We start from the raw sequence: 21,703 nt of genomic DNA on the forward strand, positions 1-21,703 counted from the left end.
TATAGCCTTAAAACTCCTTTGTAGGGTTGCTTTGAGTAGCACCTGTCCACTGACAGTGGGTTTGGGATACATAAGAACACCATTTTATCTATTTGTTAGTAAATGAAATGTACCTCTACATTTCACACCTCAACCCCCACCCCCTCTTTTCTGCCCCAGGCTGGAGGAGGAACTCTCCCATGAAAAGGGGCAGCTCTCACAGTCCCCGGTGAAGCAATCCCATCATCTTGGAGTGAGGCAAGTGCCCTCACTTCCAGCCTGGGGTACCTTTCTCCTCCCATGTCTGTGAACACTATACACCTGGAGGCCATTAATAGGAAGGCTGAGTTGATCCCCATAGCTCGAAGAACTATATTCTGACTGTCGCCCATCTCCAATAGGATCGAGTGAGATTAGGTTTCAGCTGGATGCCTTAAATTGAATACAGCGGGACAGCTGCAGTTAGCATTTGCTGTGCCAGGAAAGGAAGAGCACCCTCACTGGCCAGCCCTTGTTCAGAGGGTATTGTTTCCCCCTTAGCAAGCAGGAATGGGCCTACATACGGGGTCTACATACGGGACCAGCAGTGGGAAGATTCTGCACTCAGGAAATAAGACTCAGTTCATCAGCCTACTCAAAGTGACCTCAAGCAACTTACTTGACCTCTTGGATTTTCTTGCCTGTGAAACGATACTGATTTTTTAAGGTTCCGTCCCTTATATGCTTTTATTTTTCTATTAAAAGCAGGGATTTTATCACCTCAATCTGGGTGACCGCCAGAAAAATATTCCAAGTTTGAGGAAGCTCTGTAAGAGGTCCAATATTTAGTAACGATTAGTCTTTATTAACTTGACCTCAACTCGTGGCAACATTATGCAGGACAGCACCCTGCTCGGTCCCGCGTCATCTTCCAGGCCGTTGGCCTGCTTGAGTCCATCGCTGTGGCTGTTGGGTTCTTCCAGCTCCTTGAGGACTTCCTTCGATTTCACAGTCCGTCTACTTGACCGAACATGACTTTTCTGTTAAGACTTTAAAAAAATAATAATTTCATGTTTCTCTTGTTAATGTTGCTGCGTCTGCTGTTGAAAATATACAGGAAATATATATATATATATATATACATAAATTCAAGTTTCTTTATGTACAATTCCGTGACATAACATTTTTTTGAGTTGTGGGATGATTCTCGCTTTTCTTTTCTAACTCACTGTTCCCTAAGTTTCCCATCCAAACTTTCCAGCTGCTGTGGTCAATATAGTCACATATAGATAGATCTTAAAAGAGCATAGTACAGGAGACAGACATTCTCTACCACTTCAGCCAAACTATAGTTTGGTTTTAAGAAGACTTCCGGGAATAGTTTTAGTTAAAAATTTAAAGCTCATCTTGGGGCAACGGTTTTGGAGGTTCGTGCAGCTAGAGCCTTTGTGTGGCCAGAAAGTCAGAATTCCTTGACATTTTGAAGTTCTTTATTTTTTATCAAAATTCTTTTGTAGGATATCTGACCAAAATATTCAGTATTTGTAGCTGTCTGATCACATGGCAAAGGAGTAAATGTCTATGGGTTTGTTGTTGTTGTTTTTAATCCATTTTATGTGTGTGTGAATTATATGGAGGCTTTGAGTCGAGTAGGCTGTTGATAAGAGGTTTAAATGTGGATTGTGGGTGTCGATAAGTAGTTTAAACTGCTGGATGCAAAATTGCTCATCCGAAATGCAAACCATTGCTTTCTTCTCCAGCTATTGGTCTTTCCTGATGACGTTGCCAGCGTAAGCAAGCCATAGTCTAGACATCGTTGATTCTAAGGAATATTCTCAGGAATGGTCTTTGTCAATTTTACAGTTCATCTGCATCAGGAATTCTTCATTGCCCTGTTTTTGCATGCACAGGAAACAATGAAAAGATCATGATTTTGGGTAAGCACATTGTCATCAAAGTGACATATTTGCTTTTAACATGTTAAAGGCATCTTTTGCATCGTATTTGTTGCTTCTCTGGGCATTGGTTTTGAGTCAAGTAGAAGAAGATCACTGGCAAGTTTAGCGTGGCTTCAAAAAAGTCACTACTTCACAATTAGGTTGACTATTTAGTCCGATCATGGGCCTCCTTGGTATATTGTGGTTTTCCTTCTTTCCTTCTTTTATTTTTTAAAAACATTCTTTCTTGAGTTCCTCCCGGTGCTATGGATTTTAAGATACTCTGGACTTGGACGATGCTAAAATGTAAAACACACTGTCACTGAGTTGATTCCAACTCATGGGATAAAGCAAAACTGCTCCATAGGTTTTCCGTCTTTATAGAAGCGGACTGCCTCATCTTTATGCCAAGGAGCAGAGGGTATGATCGAAATGCCAACCTTTCAGTGAGTAGCCCAAGATTTAACCTACTGCACCTCCAGGGTTCCTGGCTAAATTTTATTCCTTCACAAAACCCCCCAGAGAACTTTGCTTCTTAGGTCAATCAAGTGCCTTATAAAGTCTTAGCATTTGGGGTGAGTTTTATTACAAGGGCATTTATTTGAAGCATCAGGGGTTTGAAAATGACTTTTTCCTTCTTCCCCACAGGCTTCTCTCAACATACACTTCTCGGTGGCCATGAGTTGTAGTGAAGTTTGAGTCTCAAGGAGAGTTCCCAATCTGTGCTTTATTTAAAACTCGCAGTTTTACCGAAAGGGGGGTTTTCTCAGGATAAAAGGAAGCTCACTTCGCTTCTACTCGGGCCAATTCTGGGGCGACGTGCTCACCCAATGGCTCCTAGATCGACCTGGTTTAAAGAACAAATTAGAGAGCAAGAGTTTTCTTTTCCTTCTTTTTTTAAATCATTTTATTTTGGGTCTCTTCCATCTCTTATCACAATTCATACAGACACCCCTGTGTCAAGCACATTTGTACATATGTTGCCATCATCATTTGCAAAACATTTTCTTTCTACTTGAGCCCTTGGTATCAGCTCATTTTCCCCCTCCTCAATCCTCCCTCCCTCAAAACCTTTGATAATTTAGATTTCTTTTTCATGTCTTACACCGACCTCTGTCTCCCTTCACCCATTGTTTCCGTTGGGGATTCTCCTCCACCTTCCCCTTACCCCTCTCATATCACTACTCTCATTGGTCCTGAGGGGTTTATCTATCCTGGATTCCCTGTGTTTCATGCTCTTATCTGTACCAGTGTACATGCTCTGGTCTAGCTGGATTTGTGAGGTACAATTGGGGTCATGATAATGGGAGGGAGGAAGCATTAACTCTCTTCCTGTGATCCTTCTGTAAGGGATGTCCAATTGTCTATGGAGGGGTTTGGGTCTCCACCCTACCCTTCCCCTCATTCACATCAATATGATTTTTTTGTTCTGAGTCTTTGATGCCTGACACCTGATCCCATCGACACCTCATGATCACACAGGCTTCTTCTATGTGGGCTTTGTTGCTTCTCAGCTAGATGACCACTTGTTTATCTTCAAGCCTTTAAGACCCCAGATGCTATATCTTTTGATAGCCAGGCACCATCAGCTTTCTTCATCACATTTGCCTATGCACCCATTTTGTCTTCAGCAATTGTGTCAGGAAGGTGAACACCACAGAATGCCATGTTATTAGAACAAAGTGTTCTTGGGTTGAGGGGCTACTTGAGTACCCAATGTCTCTCTGCTACCTTAATATTTAACTTATAAATATATGTACATAGACCTATATCCCTATCATTATATATAAATATATTTACATATGTACATGCCTGTATTTAGACCTCTATAAGTGACCATTGCCTCCTAGTTTCTTTCCTCTATTTCCTTTTACCTTCCTCTTGTCCCACTATCATGTCTGGCCTTAATTCCAGTTTCAATAATTCCTCTCAGCTACATTGCCCTTGATCAAGCCCCACCAGGCATCCTACACCCTCCTCGCCATCAATTTTATACCACTTGTTGTTCCCTTGTCTCTAGGTTTGTTACCTCCTTTCTTTCCCCTGCCTCCCTCTCTCCCATGTTTCCCTGGAACCATTGATCCTGTTGTTTTCTCCTCCAGATTATTTATCCCTCCTGTTTTATCTAAATAGACATGCAGAGACAATAATAAGCACACAAAAAAACAAGACAAAAGAAAACAAAAAACAAAATAACAAAAACCAATGACAAAAAGAAAAGCCTATAAATAGTTACAGATCTGTTTGCTGACCTTTAGGAGTGTTTTCCAGTCCAGTCTGATGGTGTGCCATGCCCTGGTCCCAAAGTCTATTTTTGGTATTCCCCGGGGCCTTCGTTGCTTTGCTCCCCTTGCTGCTCTGTTGCAAACCTTTAGTGTTTTGTCCTGGTGTGGTGGGGTCAGATCGGGCACAATTCCCACACTGTGTCTCCAGTGTTGTCCCCCATAGTGCTATGGGTCAGTGAGGGACATCCTCGTTCATGGTAGGGCCTGCCCTATGGTCCTCTCTGTGCATTGTCTGCTCTGAGCAGGAATATCGTCCTCAGGGCTTGGTGGGCCAGGTTGTGTTCCACTCTCTCTCCTTCCCTCTTTGTTTGTTCCTGTGTGCTCTGATCAAAAGTGCCCCTCTTCCCGAGCTCCAGCTTCAAAGCTGTCGTCTGAAGTGCATTCTTCTCTGGGGTGGGGTGGGGTGGAGGTACATCCAAGTGGTTGGGATTGGGGCCGGCCCCACAGACCTCTCTATTAGATTGCTGTTTTATGCCGGTATGTTGACAAACCAGGTTGAAGTCTGGTCCCTCTCTCCCTCTCCTGTGGAGATATAAACAATACCCTCCCCTTGGGTGGGTTAGTGTCCTGAGAACCAGAGTTTTCAATATTAGAAACATTCCTTGGTAAAGGACAATTTTACATATTAGAACTTCATCTCCACAGATGTAGCTAACAATTTTGAGATCCACCATGTGCCACATATTTTGTTAAATGAATCTCTACATAACATCATATCTACTCCTTAAAATAATGCTTCCAGATAAGCAAATTGGGGATCAGTAAATTTTAGCTCATATTCACACAGTTGCCACCTTTGGCCAGAAACAGAGCTGAACTTTAGATACCAATTGTCTGCTAGGTCCAGGGCTTGTCGCCGGGTGGGCTTTCCTATTCTTTCCAATTTAGGTTGGAACCTGGGATTAATATTTAATGGAAAAATTTTTTGACTATGTAAGAGTCTTACTGTTTAGTGTTTATAAATAAACTCTAGTTCAGCGGTTCTCAGCCTGTGGGTGGCGACCTCTTTGGGGATCGGAATGACCCTTTCACAGGGGTTCCCCAATTCATAACAGTAGCAAAATGACAGATATGAAGTAGCAACAAAAATAATTTTATGGTTGGGGGGTCACCACAACATGAGGGACTGTATTAAAGGGTCACAGCATTAGGAAGGTAGAGAACCACTGCTCTAGTTGATTCCAACTCGTAGTTACTCGATAAAGGGTAAATGGGAGTCGATAGCCTCATCTTTCTCCTGAGGATTGGCAGCTGAATTTGAACCACTAACCTTGCAGTTAGCAGTCCAATGCTTAGCTACAAGCCCACCAGGACTCTTTTTAAATAAATAGATTTGTTTTCCAAATATTTTTAGTGCCCTGTCTTTTTATGATTTTAACGATATATTTTTAAAAGAAGTTCATAATTTTGGTCTAATTTGGTTTTTTTCTTTGGGGGATTGTGTTTTTTGTTGTCATACCTACGTACTCTTTGTCCTGTTCAGAGTTACAAAGATCTTTCTCTGCTTCCTTCCAGACCATTTACAATTTTAGGTTTTACATTGAGGTATATGTTTTCTATGGAGGTAATTTCAGTGCATATTGTGAGGGGTAGAATGAAAGTGGGTATGTACTTTCCCCACATGAACAGTGTTTCAGCATCATTTGTTGGAAAAACTATCCTGTCTTCAAATGTATGGGTGGTGCTACTCTGTTTTCTCTACCCTGTTCCAACTATTGATCTATAGTTGTGTTAATACTAACTATACTTTTATCCTTACTTTAACCTTATAATAAGACTTGAAGTTAGAGAGTGTGAAGTCTCCCAACTTTTGACTTATTTTTCACTGTTTTCTTGGTTGTTCTCAGTTCTTTAGTTTTCATTCAGGGACATGGTTTTTATACAGTGCTCAAAAATCAAAAGATAATTTAAAATTGAATGCTGCCAAGCCAGTGTTGAGACCCGTCTATAATCTAGCTTCATCAGGAAGCGAAGCACTCAACACATCAGATCCTATTAGGTCAATAAAAAATTATTGCACCTGCCTTGCACAGTTTGCCAGTTTTCGAAATAAGAAGCATAATTATAATATACTGTAATTGTATTGGGCATGATTATGGCTTTCATTGATATTTCAGCAAGTATTTGGGTCTTAGAGCGTTTGTTGTCATTGTCCTAGCAAAATGGAGCATTGCTGATGGCAAGATGTGTATTCAGTTATATTGCTTCCTTCCCTAATATCTACTCTACATTCGATCTGGCAGATATCTTTCTTCAAACATCTTAAGTGTCCTATTTGAAAATGGTTGCATAGCATTCTGCTGTCTGCCAGGGGTTTTGACCTACGCTTAGTCAACACCACATGATAAAATTTGGAGGAACGCTTAACTAAATATTGGTCAAGTTTAGTTAGGGTCAGCCCCACCCAATCAGTTAGTAAATTAATTTAATCTGAAGAAGGTTATTATTCATTCTTAGAAATGATTCCCCTCTTATTATCAAGACGTTCCATTCCCTATACTTCCAGTTATATAATTTATTCAATATAGTGAGTGATCTACAAAACCTGGATATTACCTTGCACTTAATACAATCTTCCAATAAACTTTATCCCTTTTCATTTTTACATTGCTATCTGCTGGGGACAACAAGGAATAACTGGTAATTAGATGAATTGATTCCTAATCATTACCACCATGTGGCTTTGAGCAAATGCTTTACTCTCCTTGAGCTACATTGTTTCCCTTCATAATGTGAGAGATACAGAACTGTTAGCCCTAAATGGCCCATTCAGTTCTAAAATTATTTGACCGGAAGAGTATATTTAATTAAAATTCATAGCCCCTCTAAAAATAAACAGCAATTCTCAATGGAAACAAAAGAAAACCCCACCACACCGTGGTACATTAAAGGGGAGCTTTTTAAGTCAGGTGGCTGCAGTCTTGCTGAGTCACAGATTGCTAATCCTCCCTGGCTAACTAACCACTTTCACTTAGAAGAGGGCTCTTACCGTAACTAGTCCGGTGACATGTTGTGATCCATGAAACCTCTCAGCTCTGAGCATCCCTAGGACTTCTCAAGTCAAGGAAAGGAGAATGAACTTGAGCCCAAATCGTGGCAAAGGTCCAGAGGACTCTTGAGTTAAAGGCAAGGTTTTCAAATATATTTCCAAAAGCAAATAGTATAGTATTAAAGCCAAGAGGGCTTTCAATGCCTACAGTATCTTTCCTCATGTCAAGGCCCCCCAGAACTACTCTGGTCCTGGTCCACCTAACCACTGACAGAATGAGGAGCTCTCAGATCCAGAAGTTTACCAGGAAATGCAGAATATGGGCCGAGATTAAAAATAATTTGAGCAGATTTATTGAACACTTACTGTGTGCCAGATGCTCTGCCTAGCACTTTTACGCATCAGCTCCTTTCATCTTCACAACCATCTCGAAAACTAGGTTTTATCATCTTCTTGAAAATGAGAAAATGATGCCGAGAGTTTATATTACAAGCTCAAGGTCACGTCATACGAAGTGGCAGAGCTGGGCTTAAGTTCTAGAATTAAATTCTTATGACTACGTCAGAAACTAGTTCTCGTGACTTAGCCAAGACGCTCACAGAGCATTTGGATTTATAGGTGTGCATTAAAATGCTCTAACCCAATATAACCAAGAATGGATGGGTCACTCCAGGGTAGGTTTCCTGAAGAAATTTATTTTGCTATCTTTTTTAAAGGGCAAGAAGTGAAAAACTATATGAATCTAGTAAGAGCAACACAATTACGTGCTGAGGAAACAACACCCAAGCCTACTCAGTGCAGTGCAGTAGCCAGAAATAAAGTTGGTGCCACAGGGGTAAAAATTCAAGAGGTCTCCATTTATTGTGATAAGCGCTGGAGATCCACTCATAATTATTAATCCAGGGAAGGAACCTACTTAAAATGAAATCTAATTTTACAGTCTATCAACAGACTATATAAAATGAATTTGAGTTCAATGCCAAGAGAAAATGTCCTAGCCAAACATATACTTGATACCTAAACAATATTCCATAGTATCATATAGCTTACATTTCTAAGGACCTCTGACCTTAACCTTTCAAGGACAATGCATTTGTGCCCCTAAATTAGGAGACGGAGAAGCAGATTTTGTGTAATTTTCAGCAATAAAAGTGACGAGCCCACTACTGTCAAGCTTACAGCCCAGTATTTCCTGGTCCATCACCGTGGTGCAGTGTGCGTACAATGGAACACACGAACTGTGAATTAAAACCAGGGCTGGGGCAAAGAGAAAGCTCACGAAAATACAGGTGAAGTTGAGTTTAATTGAAGTCTGCTTTCAGATATCAATTGCTGCCCCCATGGGAGGGATAATGTCTTTGGTGAACTGTAGCTGGGTCCTTTCCACTAGAAATCCACCGACGCTACCTCACGGTCTCTCCACGTTTTCTGAAGCATGTGCTTGCTTTCTCTAGTTCCAGAGACCCAATGACTTCTCGCCCCCCTTCCGCTTTGGGACTGTGCCCAATGGCAGCACCGAGAGGAACATCCGCAACAACTACGCAGAAATGCATGCGTACATGGGGAAGTTCAACCAGCGGGGTGTTGACGACGCCTTGCTCTCCCTGAAAACAGGGTAAGTACTACTTCCAAGCTCAGCCTTGGATATGTGTTCTCTCGTTTGTTGAACGCATCCTGAATCAGCTAGCTCTACCAGTGTTCCATGGCAGGGCCACACACCATGAAAGAAGATTTCATTTGCTCCTTAAGAGTTTCCAAGTTAAATTTGGAAGTACCCTCCAAGCCAGGACACAATGGTTTATGCCTATGGATTGTTATAAGTGATTCTCGACTTGCATGAATGTCAGCAGGAAATTGGAATGAAAAGGGATGTAAAAGGAGAAGGAATGAGTCAAAGGTAAGGTTCATGTGTGAAGTACGAAGCAAAACGTGGTGACTAAGAAGTGCAATGATTTGGGTGTCGTCCGGAGAAGGGAGACATGAAAGAAGAAAAGCGTGAACATTTGTAGACATTGAAGAACAGGTTGCTGTATAGACAGCTACAGTTTGTGTGGCTGCAGTGCTATACTCTTGAGGGTATTGGTCCACTAGGAGGGGTTCATGAACTGTGAATGTGTTGTCAGGGATCGCCCAGTCACTGTGGCCCCTTTATTTGACGTCCAGAAAAGATAGACAATCATGAATGTTGAGATTTGGGGATCTTGAAGCTCAGCGTTTCCAAAAATGAGTAATACCACCTCCTGGGAGGGGGTGTGGGTGTTGGAACAATCCAGAGGGAGCTGCCAAAACAGAAATGTATACTTTATCCTGGATTATGGAACCAGTATACAAATTTTTAATTGTCAGGGGAGTGTTGAGTAATTTTTTAATTTTTATTGAGAAGGGGGCGGGAGGCCAAATAACTTTGGGAACTGATGCTGTAGCTGGTTTCCTTTATGATATGACAACTAAGAGCAATGACACCTCTTCCAAACATCCCTGGAGCTCGGGTCTAGAAGAATCTCCTCGAGGCAGGATTCCCTAAAATCCTCATAGACTCAATCTTCTCATTATTAAGTCACAGTAGATTCCACCTTGGAGCTTGGATTTCGGACCACTTTGGATTCCTCTGCCCCCCTAAAACATCCACAGTGCTCAAGCATGTCAGCGCGGTGGCTTTCCGGTGTGCCAGTTTTCCATAGGGCACTCACAACCTGGTGGAAAAGGTTGGATGTCTTCCTATGGCAGAAAAGGGCTGGTGCCTTCTCAACAAGAGATTGAGAGGTGGTTGTTGTACAATATGGCGAAGTCACTAACTACCACTAAATTGTTCATTTGAAAATGGTTAATTTCATGCTATATCCATTTCATCTCAAGGATTAAAATAAATAAATAAATGGAAACACTTAAAAAAGTAAAGGAGATCCATTCTCGCTCGTCTCCACGACATCTGCCTGGCTGACTCGGATTGTTTCCTGTGCACTGGATGTGTTTAAATGTTAGTCTTAAATATGGACTACATGCCTTCCTACTCTGCTGTCTAGTCTGAGTCCCCTCCCTCCTTATTCTTTCAGCATTAAAAAAGGATTTCAAATGAGACACTTAGACCTTTAGGAATGTAAGATCTTGGTTTTACATGCCTTGCTCTGTGCTTCCCGCCCTCCCCCTCCCATCACTCATCTCTGCCTCTGTCCTCCACAGCAGAATACTGACATGTTTCTGACCACAAAAATAGCCTTGCACATCTACTGAAACTCACACACCCACACACCTACACATATCCCCACTCTGGACTCTAATGAACTGAGAAATGAAAAATCTTATAAAGTCTAACCCAGGATATTTGTTGTTTTCTTTGCAGTGGTTACTTTTCATTATTTCTGTTATTATTTTTATTGATTTCTTTTTACTCCTTCTCCTTTTCAGACCCAGTTTATGAGTTGGCTTGAAGCCCAACTTACCTTTCAGCCTCCAACCCTATAAAGTGCAGCCTAGGATTTAGGCTTCGGATTCTGGCAGGGTTCAGGTTTAGGCCCTTGTCTTCTGCCATGGTTGGCCAGAACCCTACTGCTTCATATGAACACAGTAACACAGGTAGTTGTTACTGAAATTCCTCTCTTAGCTTTCGCTCATTTCCTTCTTTCTTGCACAGGAAACTGGATGCTTTCATCTACGATGCAGCAGTGTTGAACTACATGGCAGGCCGAGATGAAGGTTGCAAGCTGGTAACCATTGGCAGTGGGAAGGTCTTTGCTTCCACTGGCTATGGCATTGCCATCCAAAAGGATTCTGGGTGGAAACGCCAGGTGGACCTTGCTATCTTGCAGCTCTTTGGTGATGGTGAGTTGAAGACAGAGAAAGTACCTATTTGACCTTTACAGATAGTCTGTCCAAAACAGTGGTTCTCAACCTTCCTAATGCCACAACCCTTTAATATAGTTCATGTTGTGGTGACCCCCGAACCATAAAATTATTTTTGTTGCTACTTCCTAACTTTAATTTTGCTACTCTTATGAATCAGGCGACCCCTGCGAAAGGGTTGTGTGACCCCTAAAGGGGTCACAACCCACAGGTTGAGAACCGCTGGTCCAAAACATCAGCCCTTCCCTCTTCTCCATCCCTCTAGCCCTAGTACTTCTAGACAGTACATTGTGAGATTTGGGGGGAAGATGGGGCATGGGTTTACAGGAGTTAGCCAAGGAGATATCTTGGGGAATTGCCTCTGTGATAAAAATAAAATAGGAGAGGCTGGCATTAGATGATCAGAAGCAGTCATTGCACATGTAGTTTCAACAGTGGATGGAATTGTGGAATGGTCTTCACCCCTTGTGTTTCCAGAGAAAAGGCAGAAAAATCAATGTGTAGCCATTTACTCATTCTTTCCCCTATCCCATCTTGTTCTTTCAGCTGCAGTAGATTGAGGCAGAGTAGGAGGTGCTGAAACACACTCTCCTGTGTCACACAAGGTTCCTAGGTGGCACAAGCAGTTTGTGTTCAGCTAATAACCCAAAGGTTGGCAGATCAAACCTACTCAGCAGTGCCATGGAAGTGGGGCTTGACAATCTGCTTCCATAAAGATTAAAGCCAAGAAATCCCATTGGAGCTCACGTTACCCTGTCCCATGTGGGGCTGCCACAAGTCAGGATTGACTGAACAGCAATGGCACTCTAAGAGACCTTTGTGGTGCAAACAAGTGCGCAGCTCCTAATGGAATGATTACAGTCCATCCAGAGGTTCTTCAGAAGAAAGGCCTGAGGATCAAATTCCAAACTATAAGCCCTTGGAAACCCTACAGAGCACAATTTGATCTGACACACATGGGGTCACCAAGAGTTGGAATCAACTCAAGGTCAACTGGTTTTGTTGTGTGTTGTGTTCTTTTTTGATTCCTTCCTTCCTTCCTTCCTTCCTTCCTTCCTTCCTTCCTTCCTCCCTCCCTCCCTCCCTCCCTTCCTTCCTCCCTCCCTTCTTTCCTTCCTCCATTCTTAGTGTCACTCTAGCAGCAGGCTGGATAGCCATCTTGCTTTGAGAAAATGGCAGCTCTTCTTTCAATATATTTTTCCTTCTGAGTCCCACTTAAGTTCATGGTCCACAGTACTCACTCCTCCTGTTGGCCTCACAGAAACTAATCCAGTTAGGGATGATGAGCTGCCTGATCTGCTTGGCCCCACAGGCCATCAGCCAAGTGGTTCTCTAAATTATTTATGCAGAATCATTTCTTTTAGGAATGAGATAAGAAGCAGAGAAACCCAGCTGGATTTTCAGTCTTTGGGTGAAGTTGGTTGTGTTGCTGGTTAGGAAAATCATAGTTTGATCAAAGAAATTGCTAAGAAGTTATTTGATTAACATTGTAGAGAAGAGGGATTTGTAGCTGCAGTGTTAACAAGCCATTTCAGAGAGAGAGAGAGAGAGAGAGAGAGAAGGCGCTGTAATTTTAATATAGTACCTATTTGAAAGAAACAACAGAACCTTCATCTATTAGACGGAGCCCTGGTGGTACTTTCAGGTAAGCCTTGGACTGCTAACCACAAGGTCAGTGGTTCAAACCCCATTGGCTCTGCAGAAGAAAGATGATGCTGTCTGTTCCTGGGAAGATTTGCAGCCTTGGAAAAACTGTAGGGCATGAATGAGTTGGAATCAACGAAATGGCAGTGGGTGGTGGTGTTTTTTGTTTAACAGGAGAAGTAACAGTAGGAATGGCTTTCTGAGCTTGCTAAGACACTGGTCAGGTGATACGAAAAAGGTTTAAATTCTTAATCAAACCAGAATCTATTAGAACAGGCAATTTTTCTTCATGAGATTTTCAGAATTTTGCTTGTCTAGCATTAGATGAATTCTAGATCAATCAAGTGGTTTCTTTATTTTTTTTTCTTTTTAACTAGGATTTATGTCTTTGTAATTCATAGAATCCAGTGAAGTGAATAAAGATTATTGAAACTGCATTAGAGATTTAATTTACCAGTACTTTCTTGAAGCAGTGTTAAAAGAGAGTGGATTTGAATATGGTGGGTTTGGGTTTTTTTTAATCCAAGCTTACCCCCCTTTGCTCTTACTATATGTATTTTCAACAGGGGATCAATATAATTTATGACCCTCAGATAACTGAAATTCCTACAGCCTTCCTTTTCCTCCTCCTTTTTCACCTCCCTCTTCTCTCTTCTTTCTTTCTCTCCTATCCCTACCCCCCCCACCCCAGTTCTCTTTTGAAATAAAAACCTACCTTCTCTGTGGCAGCCCCTACATCTATATATCTAGTCCTCCTGCCTTCTGGGTTAAATATGAACAGAGCCAAGTCTTTGTTCCACTGGGATGCTCATCATCACCTCCCCTCCTCTGTCTAACTCATAGCTCACTATCCCCAGGGGTTAAAGTGAAAACCAGAGTTCCTATAAAGTCTTAGGAGGTTGTGGTTAACTCAGGAAGGAAGAGCAGCATCCCAGTAATGGACGGGGATTCTTCCACCAGTAGCAGAAAAGACTTCTCTTTCCACGCCCTGTAGACACACAAAGGGCAGGACATCCCCAAACCCACAGTCTGTCTGTAGTCTCCTCCTTCATCACCCCAGTTTGCTGTGCACAATTTTCAGAGTAGTCTTCTGAGTCACTTCTCTGATCATGTTATCCTCCACTACCTGTAGAACAAGTATAAAGTGCTTAGTCTGATACTTAAGCTCTATGTAAGCCCTCAGCAATCTTATACCGACCTTTTAAATTCTTCTTCTGTCTGGTATTATTCTATTGGAACTGTTCTGCATGCTTGTCCCTAAACAAACCTGTGTGTTCCCACCTCCCTGCCAGCTCTGCTGCCTGAAGCGCCTTTCAGACAATAGAAATTGAAATCCACTCATCTGCCATGCACACCGCCAAATCCTACCTTGCTCATAAAAATCCCACTGGCCACAAAATTACTCTCACTAATTTGAACTCTTGAGCCTGTCATATTTTCTATATATCAATTTACACTGGCTAGATAATGGAGAGCAAAGGTTACGTGACATATCTTTATATCACCGCCAGCGCCCTCAGTAAGTGCTCGCTGTGTACTTGATGAATACACTGGTGCATTAACGGTGTTCTGGTAGTAATAGAGTGCTGTGGACTTTCTGTTTTCTCTTTTTCAGTGGCTCTTTGTTTCTCCCGATCCATGCCATTTCCAATTTCCCTTTCCCTTCCCCCGAATTCCTTTTCCCTTTGTGTCTGCTCCTGACTTCTCGTCTCTCTTTAACAGTTATCCTTCTCTGATCTGTCTCCAGGGGAGATGGAGGAGCTAGAAGCTCTCTGGCTCACTGGCATTTGCCACAATGAGAAGAACGAGGTTATGAGCAGCCAGCTGGACATTGACAACATGGCAGGAGTGTTCTACATGTTGGGAGCGGCCATGGCTCTCAGCCTCATCACCTTCATCTGCGAGCACCTTTTCTATTGGCAATTCCGTCACTGCTTTATGGGTGTCTGTTCTGGCAAGCCTGGCATGGTCTTCTCCATCAGCAGAGTAAGTAGTGCTTGCATTTAGATGGCTAGAGCTTGTGCAGGAGAGCTTAGCCGAGCTGTGGGTAGGGTCCCAGGTACTAACTTCAGCCTGAAGTTGCTAAAGCAAAGGAACACATGATTTACATTTCTCCAGGATGTTGTGTGATCAAATTTCAAGTGGCTTACAAAAATGAGTGGCACTATTTTTCCTTCAAGAAACAGCTTTCAGTGGGGGTTCGGACATTTGGTTCTCAATGAGAACTGGCAGAACTATCAAAGTGGAAAATTTGGCTTTTTCCCAAATGCCTTTCATGGCCATTAGTTAATTCTGTATAGGATTTTCAATTATTTAATCCTTTGAAAAACAACCACATTTATATTTAAACAGAAATATAATCTGTCTCTTTAATTCTAACCTACAGAATCACCATATATACTCAGTTTATACTTGAGTATATAGAGTATATCGTTGATGGTGTCCCAATTATACTTCATATTTTAACCATGTGAGTTGTGCAATGTCAAGGACTTAACAATGTTAAGGCTTAACATTATTATAGCCAGAAATAATTCCTGGTTATAAGATGTATTCATACCAGAAGCTTCTCCAGTCAGAGCAAAAGTATACCCCTTCCATCATTCATTGTTGAGGTTTCTCCTTTGTTCGTATCGCAAAGTGAAACATTAAGAACACAATTTTTAATATGAGTCGAGGGCCGGCCAAAGGGCAGAGTCAGAAAAGATAGCACTCAGTCACCAGAGATGAACTCAAAAGTCCCTGGAGAACAGAGTCCGGGTATAGCCAATATTGACTCCAATCGAGTTATGTTGGAAAATGGACTTCTTGTTCAATCGTTTCATCTTTTGATCATTTTCCTGTAGTATTTTGCTGGTGGAGAATGATTTCTCCATTCCCCTGCTGGCTGTGAGTTGATTCAGGTCATTCAGGAACCCCAGAGTCGGAAGCCAGAATCGTGGTAGCTACAGTCCCAGGGCCACCTGCTTTCGCGGAGTAGCCTTTCCCTAGGTTGCTAACAGAGTGAAGGCAGCAGCAACGGGAGCTAGTGACCTGCTATAGAAATCACATTCACAGCCCTTAAACATTATAAATGTTTCTATAGTTGGGAAACGCTTGGCACTTGCTCCTTGCCATAATCAAGACTTGAGGACTGGGAAAGAAAGTAAGATAACCCTCCTTGGCTGATCTTACATCTGGCTAATGCCTTCTGCGACAATTAGGCTCGCCTCATCTAAACCCCTTTCATCTTTCTCATTTAGCCCCTAGTCTCCTTTATACCCTTCTCTCTCCCCTCCCCCATCCTCATCCATGGAGACAACGTCGGTTTTGAACTGAATCCCCCAAACACGATTCAAACAACTTTCTCCTCCTTCCTTGATAAGGAAGGAAAGCTCCGAGTTTGTCTATGTTTCAATGCAGAGGTACATTGACAATTGTTTGCTTTTACCTTGGAATGGAGCCCAGTGGGGGCTCAAAGAACCTAACCTGCTCCCTCTCCTGGGCCACATCCTTCCAAGTCTTTATACAAGGAGTATATAGGGAGTCCTCAATCACTGTGAATATGTTAAGACATTAATTGTTCAAAGTTATACTAGGTTAGCATTACTAGTTAAGTAGTTATAGTTATACTAGGTTAGTGAGAAAGTATAAATAGGAAAAGTGGAGCTGAAGAGAGAACAAATTAGAGAATTCAAAAGATAATTATTTGTTCCTGTTTAGTGTTTGATATTTGTCCTAATTCTCCCTCTCAAAGTGCAGGACGTAGAGGGTGGGAGCCCAGGGGGTGAGAGAGGACCTTAGGGCTTCCTAATTTTCTCTGCAAATGGGTTCATGCTTAACCCAAGAGAAGAATGACTCAGCTATCATTTAGTGACCAAAATTTTTAAAGCTCCAATTTTTTTAGGGCTATAAAAGAGAGGCGGTATGGACTGCCCAGCTCGCCTGTGCTTTACTGTCAGCCAAGTGGGGGTGGGGGTGGCCTGCCCTAGCCCCCAAGCCTCACCATCCTTAGAGTATTGCCATTGATTTCCAAGAGGCTATCGGCATTTCGGAGGGCTGGTTGATATCATAGCCTCATTCATGTTTTAACATGATACAATTTGCATTTAGGGAGAAGCGCCCACAAAAATGCACTATCTATTCCTTCTTTGTGATTCATGCAGGGTAGCACATGGCCTGTGGTACCCACAAGCCTTTGGTGGGTGTTCTCGGGCCAGAGGGCTTCTCCTTCTGAGAAGCCGAACTGCTGACCACTTTTGTCACTAGGAAGATCCTCGCCAAACATGCTAAGAGAAACGTCAACGTGGACGTTTCATGGCCTCACTTGTGAGATCTGAAACCTGGGCATAGAAAGCGAAACTGAATGTAAATCAGTGATGGAGTCGAGCCACGTGTGGAAGAATGAGCTAAGCTCAGTGTTTCGATCAAGTGTAGGCAGGCTCTCCCCATTGGCCCGAGTCACCTGGAATATCTATATACCCGCTCCGATTGCTTGCCTAAACTTCAGTGGGCCACTGACTTAGAATCTTTCTCTGAAACGTACTCAGTTTAAGGGGATCATCAGGTCAGTTTGTCGGCCTGTCTGTCCCTGAATATGCTGCTCTGTCTACACCATGTTTCCTCTGACTTCTTGTCCTTCGGTTAGCTGAGCTGTAGAAAAGGAGAGTATTCTTGCAGGTCAGTTTTAGTCCCAGGAGAAACCTAATCGGTCCTGTCCCTTTCTGGCTTCAGGGTATCTACAGCTGCATCCATGGAGTGGCCATCGAGGAGCGCCAATCCGTGATGAACTCCCCCACGGCCACCATGAACAACACTCACTCCAATATCCTGCGCCTCCTCCGCACGGCCAAGAACATGGCTAACCTGTCTGGTGTGAACGGCTCCCCTCAGAGCGCCCTAGACTTCATCCGACGCGAGTCCTCGGTCTACGACATCTCTGAGCACCGCCGCAGCTTCACGCACTCGGACTGCAAATCCTACAACAACCCGCCGTGCGAGGAGAACCTCTTCAGCGACTACATCAGCGAGGTGGAGAGAACCTTTGGGAACCTCCAGCTGAAGGACAGCAACGTGTACCAAGACCACTATCACCACCACCACCGCCCGCACAGCATCGGCAGCACCAGCTCCATCGACGGGCTCTACGACTGCGACAACCCGCCCTTCACCACCCAGCCGCGCGCCCTCAGCAAGAAGCCTTTGGACATGGGCGCCCCCTCCTCCAAACACAGCCAGCTCAGCGACCTCTATGGCAAGTTCTCCTTCAAGAACGACCGCTACGGCGGCCACGACGACCTGATCCGCTCCGACGTCTCCGATATCTCCACGCACACGGTCACCTACGGCAACATCGAGGGCAACGCCGCCAAGAGGCGCAAGCAGCAGTACAAGGACAGCCTCAAGAAGCGGCCCGCCTCGGCCAAGTCCCGGCGGGAATTCGACGAGATCGAGCTGGCCTACCGCCGCCGGCCGCCCAGCTCACCAGACCACAAGCGCTACTTCAGGGACAAGGAAGGGCTCCGGGACTTCTACCTGGACCAGTTCCGCCCCAAAGAGAACTCGCCCCACTGGGAGCACGTGGACCTGACCGACATCTACAAGGAGCGCGGGGAGGACTTCAAGCGCGACTCCAGCGGCAGCGGGGCAGGGCCCTGTCCCAACAGGTCGCATCTCAAGGGCGACAAGCACGGCGTGGTCGGCGGGGTGCCAGCGCCTTGGGAGAAGAACCTGACCAACGTGGATTGGGAGGACCGGGCCGGGGGCAACTTCTGCCGCAGCTGCCCCTCGAAGTTGCACAACTACTCCACGATGGTGGCGGGCCAGAACTCGAGCCGGCCGGCGTGCATCCGGTGCGAGGCGTGCAAGAAGGCGGGCAACCTGTATGACATCAGCGAGGACAACTCCCTGCAGGAGCTGGACCCGCCGGCCGCGCCCGTGGCCGTGACGTCAAACGCCTCCACCACCAAGTATCCCCAGAGCCCGACCAACTCCAAGGCCCAGAAGAAGAGCCGGAACAAACTGCGCCGGCAGCACTCCTACGACACCTTCGTGGACCTGCAGAAGGAAGAAGCCGCCTTGGCCCCACGCAGCGTGAGCCTGAAAGACAAGGGTCGGTTCGTGGATGGGAGTCCCTACGCCCACATGTTTGAGATGCCAGCCGGTGAGAGCACCTTCGCCAACAGCAAGCCCTCAGTGCCCGCTGCCGGGCACCACCACAACAACCCCGGCGGTGGCTACATGCTCAGCAAGTCGCTCTACCCCGACCGGGTCACGCAAAACCCTTTCATCCCCACTTTTGGGGATGACCAGTGCTTGCTTCACGGCAGCAAATCCTACTTTTTCAGGCAGCCCTCGGTGGCGGGGGCGCCGAAAGCCCGGCCAGACTTCCGGGCCCTTGTCACCAACAAGCCGGTGGTCTCGGCCCTCCACGGGGCTGTGCCCGCCCGTTTCCAGAAGGACATCTGTATAGGGAACCAGTCCAACCCCTGTGTGCCTAAGAACACAAACCCCAGGGCTTTCAATGGCTCCAGCAACGGGCATGTTTATGAGAAACTTTCCAGTATCGAGTCTGATGTCTGAGTGAGGGAAGAGAGCGGTTAAGGTGGGGATGGGAAGGATAGGACTGTGGATCATGTGGTGGGCATGGCACGGAGGGGGCCAGGGGGTGGATTGGTTCCCACGTGCTCTTTCTTGTTTTACTTTCCTGATGGGATCCTGGAGTTCTGATGCCCACGGGGGGCAACCCTGGTGACCAACACCATCTCCCCTCCCTTTCACGGCTCCCCTTTCCTCATCTGTCAGCCACTCCCATTCCTGTGATAGGATGTGAAATGGGCCCTCTCCGCCTGGGAGGGTGGAGTGGAGGCAGGAAGTGACTGGAGACAGGCTCCCACCCGGCCTGGCCGGGCTCCTTGCTCCTGCTTCGAGTGAAGCGAGGAGAAGCACAGGGAGGCCACGTGAGCCCCGGAGGGGCTCTTCCCCAACCGAGCTTGACATTTTGGCGAGGAAGCAAAACCATCGAAGTTGAACCACGTGCTCACGGATGAAACGGGGCTTCTGCTGAATCCTTGTGGCCTAGATGACCTGTCTGGGGACTGCATGCCCAGCAGCTCTTAGAAGGCTGTGTGTGTTTCTATATCAGCCCAAGCAGGGGGCTCCTTAGCGGTGAACTGCAAGGTCAGGCCTTTGGTGGAGGCTTGAGTAAATTCCTGAGGAATCTAGAAAGGACTTCAAACTAAGAGTGGTAGGAGTGGATGGATGACATGCGCATGCGTGTCCATGTCGATCTGCACAGGTGTGGGGTCAGGTGCCGATAAAAGTATTGATGGCAACCTTGACCAATGGGTTTGTTTCTTTCAATGTCCCTAAACAATTGGTTTGTTTGGGCTGATATACAAACAGAGATGGTCATATGTTATCTGAACTTGGGCTCTCTGCCCTGTCACCCTTCCTGAGTGAGAAGAAAGGGGAGTTTTTAATAAGGAAGATTGTGGTCTAGGGGAAGGGGTGGAGCGGGGAGCAATCCTCCAGGAGTAGATACAAAAATCATCGCTCAGTGACGGTCAGTAGTTTCGGCCATTTGGGTAAAGAATTTTACAGGAAGGCTAAAGGGAAACAGAGCAGCCATGATTCTTTTGCCCACTTCGAGAGCAAAAGATCCTGAGAAGCAATTTTGAGCTTTGCAGACTCTCAGGCAGCTGAGGGCTGGGGAAAAGCTACGTAAGGCTCTGAAGACAGTTTTATGGTAGGGTAAGTGAGAGAGGGGGATGTTTTTAATGCTTTGATCCCTTCTTACTTTACCTGGAGCTGGGAGAGCAGACCCATTCCCCCAGAATTGATTACAACGGGCAGACGGGAATGAGGAGATAAGAGAAACATGAGCTGGCCTCCCACTGGTATCTTAGGAGGCATGTAAGGACAGGGAGACATGGGAGGCGGCCAGGAGGGGAACAGCTTTCCTGCTGCCTTCTTGGGTGTAGCCCCCTGAGAGTGTGGCACTGAACCCTGTGTGAACTCTCCTGAAAGAGCCCTTCCACCTTCCTGCACCACCTCCCTTCCCTCTCGGACCGCACCACTCAAGATGGAGAAAACTCTAGGAATGAGGGTACTGGTCGATGTAATGCTCCCTTCACGTAAAGTTGAAAACTGGAGAAGGGAAATAAATATCAGTCACTGCCTGTCCTGAAACTTGGGGTAGGAGCGTTGTCTGGGTCAGGTCCGCTGTCCTGCTATCCTCCCCTTACACAGGGTAGCATCCAAAGAGCCCGGGGTCTGTTTGGAAGTTTGACGGCAGGATGGCCATGTCCCACACAGGACACACACACCAGAAAGGTGCTCATCCTCCTCTGGAAGGAAGCGGCCATGTCTCTTCAAGTCTCACCCTCCAGGGCTGCTCTCTGCCTTCCTGTTTGCCCCGACCCACTACCCTCCCGCGTGCCACCCTTGACTGCTGTCCCCCACCCTCTTCCTTGATTTGTACCTCAGTATCTTTTGTTTTAAAGCCAACTGAAGGCCTTGTAAAGCTTTGGTTTCTTTTGAAAATGAACCTGGGGGCAAGGGGCTGAACCTCTCACAGATTTGGAGAGAGGATCACAGAGTGCTTTACTGTAGATTCAAGGACAGATGTTGAGAGAGAGCACAGAGGGCTGGAGGCCACACCAGGAGGAAGAAGGAGAAGGGCCATATAAACATTGCTTCTCCCTGACTTTGCCCACGAGTCAGGGGCTCATCCCTCACTCTTCCTCTTACCTCACCCCTTTAAAATAAAATAAAAATAAAAACAACCAAACCAACTAACCTAGCGAACAGCAATCTAGAACAAAGGGGGCTTGTTCAGTCTCCACTGGTGACTGACATCAAGAGGGTGTTTATTTCATATGTAAATATTTTGTTTTTTAATTAATTTTGTATAGATAAAGTGTTCTCTTGTGAGTATTCAGGGTGTTTGGTTGGAGGGAGTGGGGTGGGGATGGGAATGAGGGGGAAAAGTGTTTTGTTATGGGTTTTCATTTTCCATTTGGGGAATTGTTTTGTACGGCTTTTGCTTCAGAGTGTCTGGGAACAGTGAA

The 21,703-nt window shown here is 45.1% G+C and overlaps 1 protein-coding gene across 1 annotated transcript in view; it reads left to right on the top strand.

Annotated features, from left to right (window-relative positions):
* GRIN2B (glutamate ionotropic receptor NMDA type subunit 2B) overlaps positions 1–21,398 on the top strand; it is a 568,852-nt gene extending 547,454 nt beyond the window's left edge. The window contains exons 11-14 of the mRNA XM_004716225.2: positions 8,624–8,784; positions 10,801–10,988; positions 14,401–14,639; positions 17,367–21,398. Coding sequence (XP_004716282.1) covers positions 8,624–8,784; positions 10,801–10,988; positions 14,401–14,639; positions 17,367–19,214 — 2,436 coding nt within the window. The 3' untranslated portion in view covers positions 19,215–21,398. The remainder of the gene's footprint in view (positions 1–8,623; positions 8,785–10,800; positions 10,989–14,400; positions 14,640–17,366) is intronic.
* The last annotated feature ends 305 nt before the right edge of the window (positions 21,399–21,703 follow it).

Source organism: Echinops telfairi, unplaced genomic scaffold, assembly GCF_000313985.2.
Source record: "Echinops telfairi isolate 266 unplaced genomic scaffold, ASM31398v2 ScPeMD7_1957;HRSCAF=2489, whole genome shotgun sequence".
Classification (NCBI taxonomy): domain Eukaryota; kingdom Metazoa; phylum Chordata; class Mammalia; order Afrosoricida; family Tenrecidae; genus Echinops; species Echinops telfairi.